Source organism: Choristoneura fumiferana, chromosome 4 (genome assembly GCF_025370935.1).
Source record: "Choristoneura fumiferana chromosome 4, NRCan_CFum_1, whole genome shotgun sequence".
NCBI classification, from domain to species: domain Eukaryota; kingdom Metazoa; phylum Arthropoda; class Insecta; order Lepidoptera; family Tortricidae; genus Choristoneura; species Choristoneura fumiferana.
Window position 1 is genome coordinate 9,249,529 of NC_133475.1, and position 19,675 is coordinate 9,269,203.

Here is a 19,675-nt window from a genome sequence, read left to right on the forward strand (position 1 = left end):
GATGAAATTATTTATTTATGCGGTTGCATTTAATTTTAACTTTACAATTATATATAAATAAATTACTTATGAATGTTATTTAGAAAAGTTAAAACTTACCGATGCAAAACTTTTTCATTTTATTGGCAACACATAAGTAGTTTTTTTGGAATCTATATACGGCGTCGAGTATAGATGCCAGTGTGTTATTTTGTTAGTACACACTCGTAAGCTAGAGGCCGTGTGGTCTTTATTGGTTGAACATAAATCTTTTCTTTGTCAATAAAGAAGTCAACTTCTTGTGGACTTTTAAAATCTGTTTGCTGATATAGAACTTGTTGAAAAGCTGTAGGTACATTATTCAATTCGCAAGTTTAGAAGAACCATTAAAAATCAAGAACTTTTGTTCTCAATGAAGACCACAAACATGTATGCTAGACTTTCCGTGTGCTCTACAAACTTGCTACGTTTTTGAGCACAAGTGGGAATCTACTACCGTATGCTAGTTGCTAGAACATTTAGTTTTATGCAGGTCCGCAACGCGACGCAATCACGGCACGCGAGTTTATCCTACGGATGTTCGTCGACCTCAACCCGGATGCGGAAAAAATCATCTACTCACATTTCACTTGTGCGACAGGTAAGAGCAAAACAAAATATCACACCTTTAGAAAGAAAAAGGCGTAATTGTACATATGCCGTCTCAAAATTAGACTGGGTTTGCATTGAAGTTTAAAATGCATCTGGTGTTATTTTGAAATGAGGTTATTTTTGGAAATGTGTCGATTTTATTCTGAAGGTGGAATTAAAATGTTTTTAGACATTTCCTGTCGAAATATTATTGAGAAAATATATGAAACTTTCAAAGTACGCGTGACATTTATCAGTTGTTAGGCTTCCTGTGAGATTACTAGACGGATAAGGAATTACGAAGCCGTATCAAAATAAATTCTATTTTATTGGCATTTTATAACGAACACGAACCAGTGATTTTTATTGCTGAAAGAAGAAAGAAAGAAATCATTTATAAAAATATAAGAATAGCTACTTAGGAGTAAGACATATTCGATTTTAAATTTGTTATTGTGTTAATTTCTCCGGATACGTCATAAATTTATTAGGCATATAATTTTGAGGCTTTGATCGTTGCAGACCGAGTCCGCCATAAATGAACATAAATGTTGATTTGAAATAGTTTTTAAGCTTTGATTTTATTTTACTTAGTGAAAACTAGTTTTCTTTTTTGGAACGGTAAGTGGCATGAGGTTAGTTGGCAGATTTAATGGCGACTGGTTGCAGTCATTACCTTTTGCTGTAGTTAGCTGTTTTTTGTAATTGCTTTGGCTAATATATATTTTTGCTATGCACAACTTTTGACTGTTGCACCTTTGTTTGTTATTATCTGCTGTATTTTATTGACAGCTCTTTAATGAGAGTTGTTTAAAACGTTTGGCACGTACTTAGTAATTTTAATTAAATAACAGTGTGAAACATTTCATTGTGCGGCAGAAAATTAACCATGAGTTTCGGTGGCATAACGAAACTTTTCCCAGACAGTTGTTTCGAATGGCTAATCATTTTTTTTAACTCGAATGTTTAATTAAGCAAGAGGTTGTTTTCGAATTTTATCTACTAACTTATTTTTTATACTGAATCATTCATTAAATGTCTCTCTCTAAAGTTAATATTAGCGTGTGTTCAGTTTGTTCATGATATTTTACTAGCTTTTTTTTTGCAAAGAATTAGTTTTTCACTGTCCTACAGGACAACTCTACTATAGATTCTAGTATAGAAATATGCTATTTTTGGGGATAAAAAGTATCTTGTGTTAAATCCGGCTTAAAACAAATAAATGTGTAGCGAATTTCATCAAATCCTGTGAGCCGTTTTTGTGAGATTTAGGTAACTAACAAACGTCCAAACTTTCACGATTATAATTTTAGTAGGATTTTCACTCAATTTATACACATTTTTGTTCTTGCATGTTGCATTATATTTATTTATGGTTTTTGCATGCTGCCTTGGATAAATCTAAGATACTGAAAACATAAAATTGGTGTTCTGTGCTGTTAAAGATACAATTATGCAATCGGCCCTCAAGGAGTTTAATTTGGCATGAATTTGTCGCTTACTGTGTTCCATTAATTATGCATTAATTAAATATATTTTTGATATGTGAAAGCTTATTTATTTTTGAACCTTTCGATACCCCTAACAATTTGCTAATTCTTATGTGTCTGCATAATCATTAATTTTGGGTTTTCTATTCTTTGTACCAATTAACCTTTTAACCGCCACGGTCGGTATTCTGAAAATCGTTCCATATGCGCCACGAAATGCCGACATGGCCACTATGGCACTTTTTTCAACTGTCGTGTTTTACCGACCGTGGCGGTCAAAGGGTTAATAGATTTTCACTTCTCATGCGCGCAAAAATCTATTTTTGGTGGACGTAGGCTGCACAAAATTACGTTTTATGCTCTAGTGCATGATATAAAATCTTTGCCTAAGAGCATTTCAATTGAGCGCTAACGGGTATAAACATTAGGAGTTTATAATTATACATTAAGCTATAGAACTTTGAAAGTCATATGGTCGACCAAGAAAGTGCTTTACCAATTTTAATGACAGTTCCTACGTCAGAAATAAAACAACAAGGCTGATTGTCATATTGACTTGTGAGTGAAAATAGGCTTTGACGTTATAAGCGCTACAAATAATAAAAAACATCACTTGGATCAACATACCCAAAATGAAACAAACTTATGGTATATCATACATTTATTAAACTTAATATGGCTAACTACAAGAATCTAATAAAAATAACATAAGAGCATCGTGAAAATAAAATGTCTATAGTACAAACAGGAACACATCTAACTGGCTATCAGTAGGTCTTATGTCAATGTTAATAAGGTCTACCGATGGTCAGTTAAGTTTGTGGTTGATGGTACAGTCGAGGGCATAAATATCTATACAGCCATAGCGTCAAATAAATGTGTATACATCGACCTTATGGTTAGAGGCATAAAAAGGTGTATAGATAGTTTTGACGTCTTGGTAACGTATATATATTTATGCCCTTGACTGTAGGATTCTACGACATTGATTATTGTCTTGAGATGTATTAATAAATACTAGCCGCATACAGCCAATAATAATAATTAAGCATTCCTTTTTAACAATTTGTCACGTTCGAAATTCAAATTCGTAAAGAGCGGCGGTCGATACGGGACCGGGCCAGTTCTTCCGGTTGTGTCTGTTCACATACACACGGTATTTTTACCCTGTTGATCCAAGTGCATGTTTTTGAAGAAAATATATGTTATAGAATAATAGTTTCTACATAATATAACGAAAATTGGTGGGTCCCTACTTTGACGGAAATAAAAATAAAAAAATATTGTGAACTTTAAAGTGAAAATTTCACAACTTATAAGGATATTTGGAAATCCATTTTTTTTAATGATGCATCTTTATAACTTACATAATGTGTGTAAGTTACTAAAAAAACGGTTCTGTAGTTAAGATAAAAAAAAATGATTTTTCTCAAAAACTTGCAGCATTTTCGATGTTTTTTTTATGAAATAGCATCTTACATCTGGGCTTATAAATCAGCAAAACGGCAATTGATTTGGCTTCTGGGGCCAATGCCCCATACAAACACGGCTATACCCTTTGGAGTTGAAATAAAAAATACAAAAAGACTCCAACCAATGATAATTTGATTGCTTAGTAGCGACATCTCTTGTCTGGGTGAGCGGTTAGTTCCGAAAGAATGTGACGTCTCTCGATGAGAGCGAAACATAGATATCGCTAGTGCTGCTGCTTAAGTAGCGTAGTAGAAATAAGCAACCTGAGATATGTAGGTATGCATAGGAAAAATTCGTGTCTATAGATTCCTGTCCAGCGGTGGTGTAGGTAGGAGTTATAGCACGCAGCACGAACAAAAAATAATTATTTTTCTTTTTCGGAAAACTATTTTGTTCTATGTATTTAAGTATGTATCTATCTATATAATTATATTTATCCGTTGCTTAGTACCCATAACACAAGCTTTGCTAAGCTTACTTTGGGACTAGGTCAATTGGTGTGAATTGTCCCGTAATATTTATTTATTTACTTATACGAAACCAGTAACGAAGGAACACTTTTTGTTCTTGGACGAAACTAGGATAATGGATGTACTTCTGGTTTTTTACTGAAGCTTATTTACACAGTAGTGTTTTTTTTTTCGGAGCTCCTACTTTTGTGTGGTTTTGGCACTTTGGGCCTATATAAACTTAACGTAACCTAAACCTACCTATGTCTTTGTGTCGATTAAAATTGGGAAATTGAAATTTGTGAATGAGTTTCAAAAGAAGATTAAATGTTCTGTATGGGTAACCAGTTTAGAAAACAGTATTATTTTTCTTCATTCGAAACCAGGTTTCCGAAAAAGAATAATAATTCTGTGTTCTAAACTGGTTTCGAACCCTTGGTTGCCAAAGTGGCCGAAGGGAATTGATTATTTAGCCATAGCTTAAAGAGATTTATCGAAAATAAAAAATAAATAAATAAACCCACGGAAACAGGCAATGCAGGACATTAACCTCATTCCTATGGAGTAGTGTAAATATAAAAATCTAGGCAGACAAAGTCGCGGGAAAAAGCGAGCATAAAATAAAATTTGAATTGAATTTAATTTCTGTCTTGGTTTTTTTTATCAAATCCTTGTTTTATAACTAAATTATTAGAACTAGTAAATTATTTTACAAAAATCAAGTTTGTGTGTGAAAATTTATTTGTAATTTAAATCGAAATGAAAAGCAGAGTAACTTAATCATACAACATAATTTACCCTCGACCAAACTATCATTCCTCGCCTGCGACTCTGATGGGTAAGAATGTGCTCGACTCGGTATACAAATGTTGTTAGTAAAAAACTTGTAACTAAGAAATCCTTTTCTACAAATTATTTTTTTCTACTTTATAACTGGGATTAATAGTACAGTATCCGTAGCTAACAGCTGACATAATTGTTTTGAAGGTCTTTGTCAACCACAACCACTAAGAATATTAGCAGCTAACCTAATAGGCTTACATCGCTTGAAGCCGTAAGAAGCTTAGGCGTAATACCTTTACATGGTCACTTAAGCAGTGGACCGTGCAATTGGCTGCGTTCGTCTAGATAGGATTAGTACTAAAGTAAAATCGCCTTGAACAGAAAAGTGAGCACCATGCATGACTGCATATTCCGTCGGATTTATAATTTCAATTACTGTCTTTTTAGGGTTCAGGAGCCAAAATGGCAAAAACGGAACCCTTATAGTTTCGCCATGTCTGTCTGTCTGTCTGTCTGTCTGTAACTGATTTCGTTTCTTGGATATACATATTTCTTGGATGTGTTATAGCGGCTATATAGCTTCACAGTGTGTTCTATAATATATAGCTGTTAAGATATTTAAATACGAGCAGAAATTTCATTCAATACTGTGTTTTTCATTGCTTAGACTCATTTAAAACATAATAATTAAGTTTCACTACTTGCGCCATCTAGTTTATTTGTGCACAATTCCGGTAAAAGAGAATGCAAGCCAGTCAGGTAATTGTAACCCTAAGCATGTCCATGCAATTTTGAACGCGTGTTTACATGAAAAATAGGGTCGGTATTTCCATGTCGGTATTATCCGGGCCTGTAAAGAGTGTCACCTGTCAAAACGAACGAGTCAAAGACAAATTATTTTTTAAAGTTTTTTGTTCTGGGCTATGGAACCGTAACCAATCGGACTATCGTAATTTGGTGGTAAAGAAAACTCTTTCATTTATTTAAATTAATTGATGCTACTTAAAAATGTCTTATTTTTTTCTGTTAATCAGGAAGGTTATTCCTATCGATAAAAAAAGTTTCCCCATTAAAGAATTCACTCCAGCGTGCGAGCCGAGCGGCAACCAACTGCCGTGTGCCTAATGATGTGCCTCATGTGTTATTTAGCCTATCATGCATTCTATCCTGGGCTTAAAACCTGCGCCAAAATTGTCGGTAGACAACGTTAGTATCGTTATTTTCGATCTAGTTTCAAGCACTAGTACCGAAAAGAGGTAATTGTACTAAAACTCTGCACTAGATGGTTTTTAATAGAGATCAGAAGTTGAAAGCTGCAATGAGGTATAAAGTACATACAGGGTAGTACATAGTGTGATCTCCTAGTTTAAGCCACACAACCTGTAAATCTATGATGTGCAATGAAGTACTGAGTACTGAAAGTAGATATTATATCTTTGTAGTAGACTGAAAATTTGTACAACACAATGTCACTGTCACTGCCTTTTGGGGTTTTCTGTATAAAACGTTTACTTTTTTATGGTATATTCTGATTAATTTAAACCCAAAATGTACTTCTGTAAGTTTAAAAATACGTCATTTATAAATATTATGAGTTTTTTTAAATAATATTCGATGACAAACGAGCAAATGGGTCTCCTGATGCTAAGAGATCATCACCGCCCATAAACATCTGCAACACCAGGAGTATTGCAGACGCGTTGCCAACCTAGAGACCTAAGATGGGATACCTCACGTGCCAGTAATTTCATCGACTGTCTTACTCTCCACGCCGAAACACAACAGTGCAAGCACTGCTGCTTCACGGCAAGATTAGCGAGCAAGCTGGTGGTAGCAATCCGGGCGGACCTTGCACAAGGTCCTACCACCTGCATGTTGCAATGTTGAAATGGATTAGGATCCATTACGATTATTTGATGCCTCTAAGTGCGGTAGTTAGATACAGAGACTTACCATTCCAAAATATAATAATCGACCATCTAGAAAGTAGAAAGATACCTATACCCTCCTAGCGCTCAAGTAAATTTTTTTGATTTATGAACATCAAACTTTCATTTATGATATAGTTCAATTTAAAATTACAATAAGTCCTTTATAAAGGACCCTGGGCGTTAGGAGGATACTGCAAATATTATGAAAAACATTTAAAGTTTGTAAAAGACAATCAAAGGACGTTTAACTGGTAAATGATCTATTCGTTACTTTGTAGTAGCTAGTTATTACAACAATTATGGTGTATTTGATTTGTTTCTTATGCGTGCCGTTTATTACAGACACCGAAAACATCCGGTTCGTGTTCGCCGCAGTCAAGGACACAATCCTACAATCCAACCTGAAGGAGTACAACCTCGTCTAAGCAAATCAACGTGCTCCCTCACACAAATCTGTGATTGTGTATAACACGTAATTTAAACATCATCACTTCACGGCAGAATGTGTAAATTCACGAACTGAGATCGGATTGACGAACCTTAAAATGTTTAATGAGAAAGTAAGGATAGATATAAGTCATTTAACCGAAGAACTAGTTTCAGGGACGAGCTGCGTCCGCCGTTCCGGCTCGCTCGGATCGCTCCACGCACGACAAGTCAGGTTTTTTGACATGATTTTTTATGATGAAGTTATTCGCAATTATGTATGTGTCTGTATCGGTGAATATTAAATTGTGCATTTGAAAAGTTATGGTGAGTCTTGGCCTTACCATGAGCTGCTTTTAGTCATTGTTTTAGGATTTTTGTAAAGTTTGTTGCCATAATATCTTTCTACATTAGTATACATTTATTATGTCCAGACGGATGGATTTGAACAAACTAGTCCAATGAACTTACGCGTGTTTTATATCATCGGCACGGGTCGAGCTCGACACAGGACTTCCTACTAATGTATCGATCGGGTTGCTTCCGTGTTACTATTACGTATTTATTTTAGTTATGAAACGATGTATCGTAGAGTTGCAGTCGACCAGTCGGCGGGAATCGGTTCGGTGCGCACGGCGAGGCCGGCCGCGCAACAAATTCCTTGTCTTCCTGGTAACGTGACACGAGCGGCAGTGAGTGGCCCGCTTCCGGCGGCCGCCCTGCCGTCCGGGACCGCACCGACCGTTTAACTCGTTGATTCAACTCAATCATACATTCATAATAAGTGTAAAATCATTACCGTTTGTTCTGTTAGCTTGGAAGGTTTATAAATTTATTGTATTTAAAATAAAATATAACGTTACTTTTGTACATTTGAATTTTGTTACTTGAATATATGTTATTATTTAAGCTGTTTATATTTAAATACGGTGTTTTCTACACGAATTGACTTGACGCAAGTTGTCTTACGTTAACTGTAGGCTTTTTTGTGTACGCAGTGGTCTGGTGTATTTGGTTTCTTTCTAATATTATCCGTGTACAAGAATTCCATTCAGCTAGCCGTATGTCGAGTATAGGGAGTTACTACGTTAGTTGTTTAAGGACATTTTTGATGCATTTGATATAAACTTTTTTTACTAGAAACCCAAGGGATACAATAAAATAAAGCGATATGTGAATTGTAAAAACCGATACCGATGTTTTTTGCACGAACGCTTTTACCACATGAATGTAATATATTGTACATTTGGGTTTAAATGTGCTGAGTGAATTGAGCTGACAGGTCAGTGCCAAGTTTTGCTATTGGCATATTGTGAAGCACAAAGTAATATAACTGTACACATTTATACTTGTTTACCATATTCAGAGATTTATGTTATTGATTTAGTGTGTTGCTTCGTGTTAATTTAGTGACTTACTCGTGTATAGTAAGAAACATAGTTTCTATTATTGAGATATATGATTTTATTGTATTAACTTATTTGTTGTTACGTCTTAATTTCTATTGTGCTGTTTAAAGTATATTTCATTCGACGCACACGCGACATCTGACTTTGTCAATAGCAAAGCTTTAATTAAGATACAGCTGTCTGATATGCTCAAGATAATGTGAAATTGAAACTTAGCGCACAATATTGGAAACTTTCTATTGATGTTACCCACTGAAGTGCAGTCTCTGTGTATGCCCTGTACATAAGAACTATTTTCATTTGTGCATTTGTACGTGAACGGCGAGGTGGCATATCCAAAATATCAAAAATTTGAGAAGTCTTAAAATAATTCTAATTAAAAAAAAACATCGCATTCTTGTAATTTTAGAAAACCTTGTTCATTGGGGTTACGCTGACCGGATCCTATTTGGACCTTTGAACTTTAACCCTTTATAAGGCAGAGACGATTTAGCGACCATATGCATTGATTTGGAAATTCTACCTTATTCTTTTTAGTAAGAACTTACAATATTCATTGTAATTATTGAAAATACTACTAGCTTTAAAAACATCCTTTGCTAGGTATGTATTCGATAGCTGCTTTTGATTCTGTGATAGTATGTTCCAATAAATGGGGCCTTATAAAGGGTTAAAATGACGTTGTTCCTTCAATGATTTGTTGCCAATAAATAATCAAAATAGCACTCTTGAAATATTTCACATTTTAGGTCACGAAGGATTTGTAATCAACTCAACTATTTCAAGGGTGCAATAATTCGGGCATTATTAAATGGACAGATCAAGTCTTCGATATATTTGGGCAAGTCATCTTGAAGCTCAAATTAGTACTATAATACAGGAAATTAGTTTGAGAACCTGCGCGTGCGCACCACTAGACTAGGCGGCGGCGCGGCTTGCTTCCCGGCGGCGTCATGTATGTAACCACATTATCAAAGTCTGCGTCACACAACATCGTAGCCATCACTGTATCGGTCGCACGAGTGAATAACTACCATGTTCATTGTGTGCCTTTCTATATAAATCAGGTGACCTAGCACAGCGTTTATCGCCGTCATAAAGCGTTTATCGATTTCGGACACGGATTGTTCACAAAAGATGCTTTATGTCCACGACAAAACTCAGCGTGCTAGTGCTATACAGCAAGACAGCAGGGAGGAAATGTACTTACTGAGCGAAAAGCGATATATTACTCGTGTAATCTATGCAGACTTTAGTGGACCGATGCTTGCGCAGAATGTTGTGGTACAAATGTAATGCCGCTCATGTGTGCCGCTATAGACTGATGTTTTATATAATTGACGTCCACTTTGACGCCCGAACGTGGGTTTGTAATCTTTAAATTACAGCGTAGTGTTTAAAAGGAAACATAGAACAATGAAACTTATTGTATTGGTGATTTGATTAGTTATATTATTAAGTGGTGGCATGACAGGCCGCGCCGCCCGCGCCGAGCGATGCGGATTCCTATCTTCCTACTAATGGACTGAATTCGTGAACTGGTATGGTTCTTACCTGTTTGTTTTACGTTTGGGCGATGACTACACAACTATTGCTAAAACTATATTATAGTCTAACGTTGCTTTACCTTTTGCGTGAGATTGTGAGAGTTTTAGCTTAAGTTCCGACTGAAGACGGATGCCTGTATGAAATATTGTAAATTATAATTTCTCATAAAATATAATTTTTTTCAAGCTACGCCAGTTGTTTGAGTTTGACAAAGCTACATCATCAAAATACTAATATATCGTCGGCCTTATATCCTCGTGGGCCCTCGCATACTTTATAAAGGACCAATCAACACTAAGAATAACGGCTGAATGTACTATGTACATAAAGTACAAATTGTTCATTGAAAAAACAATCTTAGAATTTTTAAATAATATTCAAAATAACAAAGCTGGTGAACCACGTCTAGGGCATAAGTAAAAAAGTTTGTTAAAAAAGGTAGGTCCCAGGAAGATATTAACCCTTTACCAGGCCCCATAGAACTAGCGTGTCTTCATACGTACTTTATATACTGTTACAACCGTATTTAACACCTTGTAAAAAATGTATTTACGAAAGTCGGAGATGTTCCTTTAAACTAGAAATAAAAATGTGGGTTACGGTTATCCCATCGCCTGTCTAAGTAATTAACTGTCATACTCGATTTTGTCTTATTATATTCTTGATCAGGCGAAGGGATATATTCTTCCCACATCTTATTCTTCAGGGAAAGTCTTTAAAAGGAGATATTACAGCTAGGTACATGAATTCGCTCTAGGATGAACACAAAAACAGTTTTGTTACTTACGCGAGTTTTTATGACACGACAAGACAATTTACCGGGCCATGGGAAGAATAGCTCCCGCACAGTTAAACTCTAATAAGGCCATGGGATAATGTCAACCCACATCCTAATTTTGGTCATACACAAAAATGCATGAATATTTAGCAATGTTTAAGATTACATTACCTTTCGACACTCAAAATCTATAAAATATCAAAAAAAAAATCGATCTATGTACTTCTGTTTCATAGAAATTAAGGAAAGTGTTCCAATTTCTCCGTAGTTTACTGAAATTAGAGTTCAAGTGAATCTAAACGGCTGCCAAAGATATATTACGCGATTTAGAAGCGTGTTGTGAATGAAGATAATAAAATACTATTTTCAGGGATCGTCAAAATATTTTGTAGGAGGTTTGGAGTTAAAACCTGACTACGGTAACCGATATAAGATGTGGGAGGAATATATCCCTTCGCCTGGTAAAGGGTTAAAGATTGAACCGTTTAATTTCACGAATAGTTGAAAAAGGTGTGCATTTTTGAAAGTTTTTGTAACTTGGACATGTAACGTTTGAATGAATGATATTTGAATCACGCTCGAACTTTAATGTTACGCCACGTTATTGTCAGTGTAAAACTGCTTAATTGCATGTTATGTAAAATTCTCGTAAACAAATAATTAATCAAAATGAACAAAGTTTTGTTTTGTTCTCATGTTTATTTCCCGAAGTAGGTATCTACATCTTAAACCTTAGTAAAAAAAAATAGATTTTCAAACTTTGCGTTTGCTTTTGATACAATGTCCTTATGACATCAGAATAACACTAGAGCTGGGTCATTACGTATTTTTTTTTTGAAGCGTAAGGTAACAGTTTCTTTTTGACAAGTAACAGTTTATATTAAATGATATTGTAACGGATAACTCACGCCTTAAATAGAGTTTAGCTCGACATGTTCTTCATAGGAGCACTCGACTCGGCGGCTGCCGCAACACGCACACTACGCGCCACCGCTCTGCTCGCGCGACACCCGAAACATGTCGAGTTAAACTGGTTTAAGACGTGAGTTATCCGTTACAATATCATTTAATATTCACGGTAGTTTCATGTTGAAGTATCAGTTTCGAAAAACAGTTGCTTAAAAAGCGGCCAAGTGCGAGTCGGACTCGCCCATAAAGGGTTCCGTAGCAGCAAGTAACATAATATAAAAGTTTCCTTAACTTTACGATTTATGACGTATTAAATAAAACTACTTACTAGATCTTAATGTGCATCATATATATTTTTTAGTTTTATCATTTTCTTATTTTAGAAGTTACAGGGTGGGGGACACACATTTTACCACTTTGGAAGTGTCTCTCACGCAAACTTCAGTTTAGAAAAAAATGATATTAGAAACCTCAATATCATTTTTGAAGACCTATCCATAGACACCCCACACGTATGGGTAAGATGAAAAAAAAAAAATTGAGTTTCAGTTCTAAGTATAGGGAACCCCCAAAATTCATTGTTTTTTTTTCTATTTTTGTGTGAAAATCTTAATGCGGTTCACAGAACACATCTACTTACCAAGTTTCAACAGTATGGTTCTTATCGTTTTGGAAAAAAGTGGCTGTGACATACGGACGGACAGACAGACAGACAGACATGACGAATCCATAAGGGTTCCGTTTTTTACCATTTGGCTACGGAACCCTAAAAACAGTTTCTTTTCTACGGCTTGGTTTCGTTTCAAAGGAAACGAAAGGTTCGTTATCAATATCAAGTCTTTAGGATATTTGAACAGTTTGCTTTAAGAAACAGTTTTTGTATATTATAAAACGATTGTTGTGGAACTAGTTTAAGAATCTGTTATTTGTTGTTAATTTCTTCAAGTTAACGCATGTTTGTGATAGTCTCTCAAGTCGAAGTGCATGCCTAAAGAAACTGTTTTTCGTTTCGGCACGAAACTATTACTCCGTTACTTTATCTAAATAATACACCCTTTTCGACCTCTGATAATTATGCTAAGTAAAAGAGTATGTATTAATTTTAAAATCATTTATATCAAGGAATCCGCTGATCAACATGACAAAAGTAATAACACTGATTGATTGTAATCGTTGGTCACGAATAAGTTCCATCAACGCCGTTACAAAGGATAAAACCGTAATATATTATTAAATGTAATGTTCGGTGATGTGCTTTTAGTGCATACAATTTGATTTCATCGCTAGATTACCCCGCAGTCGACATGTCGATCGACGCAGAGCCGACCTATAGTTTAATTTTTACACAAAGAAGTAACAGTAGTTAATAAATTAGCCGAGAATGCGGCTAAAATAGCATGGCACCATTTTGAATGGCGATATCTTACACTGGTTGTCTTCAATTCGTCGATATCTCTCGGCATTGATGTCTTCATACGATCATACCAAAAAAGTGTCTGCGTTGGCAAAGGTGCTTTTCTCAGTGGCGAGGAAACAGCTGGTGATAGAATTAGACAGTTTGTGTTATTTGGAACTGACTTAGTCAATGTTATGCATATACTGCACTGGATGCGAGAGCGAGAATTCGACAACACTGGCAAATACATCGTCATTTGCGAAAATTGTGATGAGAAAAAAGCAATGAATATATTTTGGAATCACAAAATCATTAACGTGGTTCTTGTGAAGCATGTCTCTGTGGCGTACGACGTTACTGGTTTTACTTATTACCTTTACGAAGATGAGAACTGTAAAATTAGTCAGCCTGTGCTTCTTCAGGATTCTTGTGTTAAGAATCCTTGCCTGGACATGTTTCCTATTAAACTGGGAAATTTTCACTCTTGCCCGCTTATTGCATCAACATTTATACAGAAGCCATATATGTCTTTAGACACGGGAGTGCCTCGAGGAGCTGATGGTGATCTTCTAGTTCTGATTGGTGACGCATTGAACGCCACTTTAAAACCGATGACCCCGTTTCGCGGTGACGGTTGGGGCATGGAGGGAAGCGATGGTATCTGGACTGGGTCATTAGGAGACGTTTATTATGATCTAGCTAACTTTTCTATGACGTCTCCTGCGATTACGTTAAAGAGGTTCAACCAGTTCCACATCTCTACACATTACAACTCGATAAATATGGTATGGGTCACTCACCCAGCTATACCATTGCCCGCTTGGCAAAAATTGGTACGTCCATTTCAAATGAAAGCAAGGATATCTTTAGCTGCTACGTTCATGGTTGTTGTCATTCTCGCCTTGTTTTTCAAAAGCGAGTTATGGAGAAAATTGAGTGAAATAATCCGAGTGCACCGGCCTGGCACAAACGTAATCTTTTATTCTTGGACGATCTGCATGGGGATGCCCACTACGACGGTACCATCAAAACCAGCTCTCCTTTACGTTTTCTTGCTTTGGGTAATGTACTGTTTTATGGTAAGAACATTTTATCAAGCATCTCTTATTCATGCCATGAAAGATCATCCGAAATATCCAGAATTTGAAAATTTGGAGGACATATTAAGCTCCGGTTATAAGTTTGGCGGCGTTTCAACAATCAAGGACTACTTTATTGAAGAACCACGAGTTATCGACAATTGGGTACCCATCAACAGTACAGATATTTGGCCTACCCTATCTAAATTATCTGAAGGTATGAAATATGTTTTGGCAATGAACATGGATACTGCTAAAAGTTTCCTTTTGCATCGTCACGGTGAATTACACATTGTAACTCAAAAGATAGTGACCAGCCCCTCTTGTTTGTTTTTTAAAAAGTTTTCTCCAATGGCAGCGGCCCTAAATCGTGTTCTTGGTCGATTAACGGAAGGAGGTTTTACAGAAAAGTTGTATAAAAACCATGCCAGCCAGGCAATTGTAAAGAAGGTTGAAGGTACAACACCGATGAATATGGACCATTACATGGGTTGTTACATAGTTCTAGCCATCGGCTGGGTTGCGTCGGCATTGTCGTTCATTGTGGAGTTATATTATTACAAAAGTGTACAGTAAAGTTTAAAAATGTTTTGCCAGCATCAAGTCGTAGGTGAGACGCCTCAAGGACGGTTCGAGTAGATTGGTTTTTCTCGCTGTTCTTACTGTCATAAAATACATACAAAGCAGATAATCTGAAAAATCCAGGCCGGATCATGGTCAAGTGTTTTTTATTTATTTATTTTACTATATAAGAGGGGGAAACGAGAATCTGGTGGGAAGCAATATATCACCCGTCGCCCAATAGACACCTCCCGCCGCGCGGCTGTCCGCCTTTGTACAAGTATCTCAAAGTTTGTCAATTGTGTTTTGTTTATTTTCTTTTGTACAATAAAGAGTTTACATACATACACCTCAACACGAGGGGTAACACAGGTGCGTTGCCGGCCCTTTGAGAGACTGATAGGCTCGTTTTTAAAATCCCTAAATTTACTGCTCCGAAAATCACCGTCCCAGGAAGCTTTTCTACTTTCATGTAAAATTAAATATTGGATAGGTATTGGCAATTCATCATCATAACATAACCGTGTTGCTTGATGTTAGCTTTTGCGTTCGGCGGCACAGCGAACATCTCTGCCGCTCAATGAACACAGGAAACGCTCGCCGCGCCGCCGGTTGTTTGCAGTCGTAATCGCTAATGGCACCCAATTTGAAGGGACCTCTAGCTAGGTACCTTAACTTAGTGTGATGTAATTATAGAAAGAAAGTTCCGTGGTAAATAATAAGTTATTTACAATTGGCGGTATAGGCCCAATTATTAATTATTAATTTTGAAAGTTGCAGAACTAAAGTAGTTCCATTTAAGTAGCAGAACCTGTGGTTTAATTTTTTGCTCCTGTTGCAGGGCCCACCTTGTATAGATCCCGTAATGCAGGTTTTTTCACACAAATATCCGCTCCGACCGGGGGTCGAACCTGGAACCTCAAGCTTGTTAGGTTCTCTAACCACTGGGCTATCCGTATCCGGTCTTCAAAAAGATGTGCCTACTTAGTGCATAATGGTTGTTCATCGTATTTTTTCGAAATAGTTCGTACTTATTTGTCGTGCTATCTGTATTTGTTTCAGTACAGTCAAGGGCAAAGATATCGACACGCCCAAAGGTGCAAAAATATGTATACACGGCCTTAATGTTAAGTGCATAAAGTCGTGTATACATATTTTTGTAACTTACCCATACACCCATCGTACTACCGTACATTTTTCATTTTGACATTTGGCACTAGGTAAATGAAATTCCATATTAATGGATATGAAAATGTCACTTATTTAATACAATAAATGATTGACACTTCGGGTGCCGTCGGATTCTGATTGAGATCAGACTTTTCCCGATGAAAATCCATTATGCACTGTAGGTAAAAAACTTGAAGAGTCGCCAGTACCTATACGCTCGCCGCTGATCGCATTTTCATACAAAAGTAGTTGCGTTCTAATTTACAAACAACACACTGAAACAAAATAAAACTTTGCGACTATAATGGAAGCAGCTATTTTGATGCTTATAATTAGTAGTCGTTCATATGTTAAATGTTACAAATATTAAATCACATATTTATAATTAAATAGAAGTTAATTGTATGTTTGAGAAATGGTTTTAATTGTATTGAAATTCGTTATTGTTTGTTTCTGTTACATTTTATTTTAACCATACCTAATTATAAGCATCGTAATGGCTGCTCCCATTATAGTTGCAAAGTTGCGTTTTGATCTGTAGTGCTGCTTGTAAATTACAACGAAACTACGTTTTCATCACACTTGCTTGTAAACAGTGTCGTAACATGCACTCTACCTTGGTATTGCAACCCCCCAAATAAAACCCTCGACCTTAATGCGCTTGTCATGAAGCCCAAGGTCGGTAAATGAGTCATTGCCCGTACTGCTGCGCGCTGCAGCAGGCCCACACGCACACGCGGCTCAGGCGCATGCTGAGGGAGGGGGAGGGCGGCGCTGCCAAGAGCGCAGCCTAAGTAAGGTATCTATCGCAAATATTAGAAAGAATTTATATTTTTTCTTTTACAAATATGATAATTAAATGTACTCGCAAATGTGATGAAAATCATTGTATGTCGCACGGACGGTACTAGAATTACGAACATCGACTCATTAGTGCTGATGGGGCTGGGGCGACGTTGCAGTGCGTCCGATATGTTTGCGTGCGCGCGTATCGAATCGACGGGTTCTACGCTATCATACGCAAGCGCTGTGCCGCGGCGATGCAGCGCGCGCGCGCCAGCCCCAACCGCATCCTGAACACGGTCGCTCACCGTTGGGACAGCCCATACATACCAGTAATAAAACACTGGCTGAACCTACATGCACCATAGTCGTTGCGAGACTTACATAGATATAGGACTTGTACTGTACTACTAACCCTTAGTCTATAAGAATGACTGTATCTACTAACAAAACTATGGACTTAAATCTGCAATGAATAAATATTATTATTAAAGCCCTCTCAGTCTTCGACTTCGGGCTTCTAATAGTCTCTCGTTCGTAATTCCTTGTTTACCGCCCTTAAGACACAATGTACTATTGTATGGGGACGCGAGCGTACTGGGGATTCTTAAGTAAATTACCTGTATGTAGTAGTGTACAGAATTGATATGGAGCTTAAGTCATTTTGCGAATTTGGAACGTCAATTATTATTTGTTTATACGGACACGTTACTACTACACATACAACAGGTCATTTGCTTAAGTTTTTCAGCTATACGGCTATATATCTGTAGCAATAGGGAATATGCAAGTATTTATTTATTTGTTCAAATATATTTTCACTCGCTTTTGCCCGCGACTTCGTCGGTTAAGAAGTCATTCATCGCTATTCCGCGGGTACATTATATTATTATTAGTTAGGTATTACTACTATTACTATCCCAGGATTTCAAACTATCTCCATACCTACCTCTAAATCGGCTTAGCGGTAGTTGAAGAGGAAACAGACGATAATGTGTTAGGATTGTTTGACAGACCAAGTTTCGGAAGATCTTTTTTAAATAGTATACTCAGCGGCACAAAATTTGGCCCACTCTTCATACAAAATAACCTATTACTGCATACATTTTGAGGGCCAAATTTTTTGCCGCTCAGTATATCTTAAAAAATACGAAGATATGGACGTTTTAATTTAAATTTCTATTAGATTATTTTTCTGCAAACATTTAAAATTTTTACGTCAATCGTTTTTTCCAATTTTGTATCACGTTGAATTATTGAAGAGACAATTTATGTTCCATGCAAATTCCCTATTAGCATTTATGCTATAAGCTGCGCCATAAGGCATCCCTCCCGCGACCACAGCTAGAGATATTTTCAATTACCTATTACTTTTATAGAGCTAGAGTATAAATAAATATCTATGCCTTGAATAAAGGTAGAATCAGATAGTTATTTTTTTGTTTATTTTCGTGTTTCATTTTGTTTCTTTCACTTGAAGTAACAAGTCTGAATGAAACATGAAGTAATCAAAAAAAAAAACAAAAATCAATTCAAAACTATTTCTCGCCTTTATAGCTTTTTCTCGCCTCGCTTTTTCTCGAAGCCTCGCCCTCGTGGAATTCAGTTATCGCGCACTGTTCCCTCAGCAACTGTGCATTTTTCCGGGATAAAAAGTAGCCTATGTCCATAAACTATCCCTATGACAAAAAGACGGACAAACATACAAACACCCACACTTTCGAATTTATAATATTAAGTATTTCCCAATTTGAACGTAGGTAATTCTTAGGTAGAAGGAATTGGGTGGATCTGTCTGTAGTTATAATGTAAAAGTACCTACTAACAAATACTAACCCAAAGCAGAGCAGGAACATCTTTTTAAATCCGAGTCACTGATGTTAGTAGTAAAAACGAGTGGCTCTAGGTGTATTAGGCACATTTAAGGCTACAAAAGCTTCCAACAAGATTATTACAACGGCAACTAGGTAGGTGGGTTATTCCAATGTTATTCCCTTGCTCTACCGACAAATGCAGCTTGGACCGAAAATACCTATTGAAAGTACATAAAATCAACGTTTCGTATTCCCTTGATTTCTTCTCCAAAACTTGACCTATTTAACTATTTTTTTTATTAAAAATTAAAGAAAGGCTTTGGCCGTGTTCCTGTTTTCCTTTAACTTAATCTATTTATCTATCTATATAGTCAAATTGGTTTTTATTTGAACACAGCAGAAAATCGGGCTTTTTTAGGTTTTTGAAGGTTAATATCTCTTTTAATAATTTATAAAAAAAGAAAAACATAGGGAATGTCAATAGTGGCCATAGATTTTTGTAAAAAAATTGCTCTACTGGCATTATTCAGTGAGAAAACTGGAGTAGTCCCCTTGTATGGAAAAACGGCACTTGTGGCTCCAAAAAAATAAAAAAATGGAACCGACTACAAAACCCTTGAATATATTTTTCAAGGTAGGTACCTACTACAAATTTGTACGTTGCCAGTTTGAAATAAAAAAAAAAAAGGTACCTCTAGCTCGAAGTCGGTGCCTCAGCACGAGCCAGCAGGGGTGGAACAATAGTCGTCTACCTCACATACTATGGATTTCAATCCCTCCTGCTGGGTCGTGCTGAGTCACCGACTTCGAGCTAGTAGGTAGGTACCTACCTAGAAAAATATTTTCAAGGGTTTTGTAGTCGGTTCCATTTTTTGTTATTTTTTTGGAGCCGGTTTTACTTTTTCGTTAAAATTTTTCTTTATTTCTCACTTTTTAGTGATTTGTAGCCAAAGTACATCTCACAACGATTCCATTAAGCCCAAAGTCGGCTTAGTTACGTTGTTTTATAACAGTTCTGTTGCCTACCTTCCGGCTTCAGCATCAGATCAGTTCGAAAGAATCATTAG

The 19,675-nt window shown here is 36.5% G+C and overlaps 2 protein-coding genes across 8 annotated transcripts in view; both read left to right on the plus strand.

Annotated features, from left to right (window-relative positions):
* The window catches only part of Galphaq (G protein alpha q subunit), a 29,847-nt gene extending 19,540 nt beyond the window's left edge, over nt 1–10,307 (plus strand). For 4 of the 7 annotated variants that reach the window (XM_074086830.1, XM_074086824.1, XM_074086827.1 and 1 more), the window contains 2 exons: nt 512–619; nt 7,078–10,307. In XM_074086830.1, coding sequence (XP_073942931.1) covers nt 512–619; nt 7,078–7,160 — 191 coding nt within the window. In that variant the 3' untranslated portion in view covers nt 7,161–10,307. Of the gene's footprint in view, nt 1–511; nt 620–2,015; nt 2,161–7,077 lie in introns of those variants that run through there. The other 3 variants (XM_074086831.1, XM_074086826.1, XM_074086829.1) reach the window with 1 other exon arrangement.
* Nucleotides 7,743–15,384, plus strand: LOC141427172 (glutamate receptor ionotropic, NMDA 3B-like). The gene is made up of 2 exons (XM_074086407.1): nt 7,743–7,833; nt 13,157–15,384. The coding sequence occupies exons 1-2, from the start codon at nt 7,743–7,745 to the stop codon at nt 14,854–14,856; spliced, it is 1,791 nt and encodes a 596-aa protein (XP_073942508.1). The 3' UTR covers nt 14,857–15,384.
* Nucleotides 15,385–19,675: the final 4,291 nt, after the last annotated feature.

What these genes read in the sequence shown, in the direction of transcription:
- LOC141427172 (XM_074086407.1), top strand. Translation starts at nt 7,743, where the DNA reads ATGTATCGTAGAGTTGCAGTCGACCAGTCGGCGGGAATCGGTTCGGTG. An exon ending in ACAAATTCCTTGTCTTCCTG is followed by an intron (nt 7,834 to 13,156) that starts GTAACGTGACAC and finishes TTTTACACAAAG; the next exon opens with AAGTAACAGTAGTTAATAAA.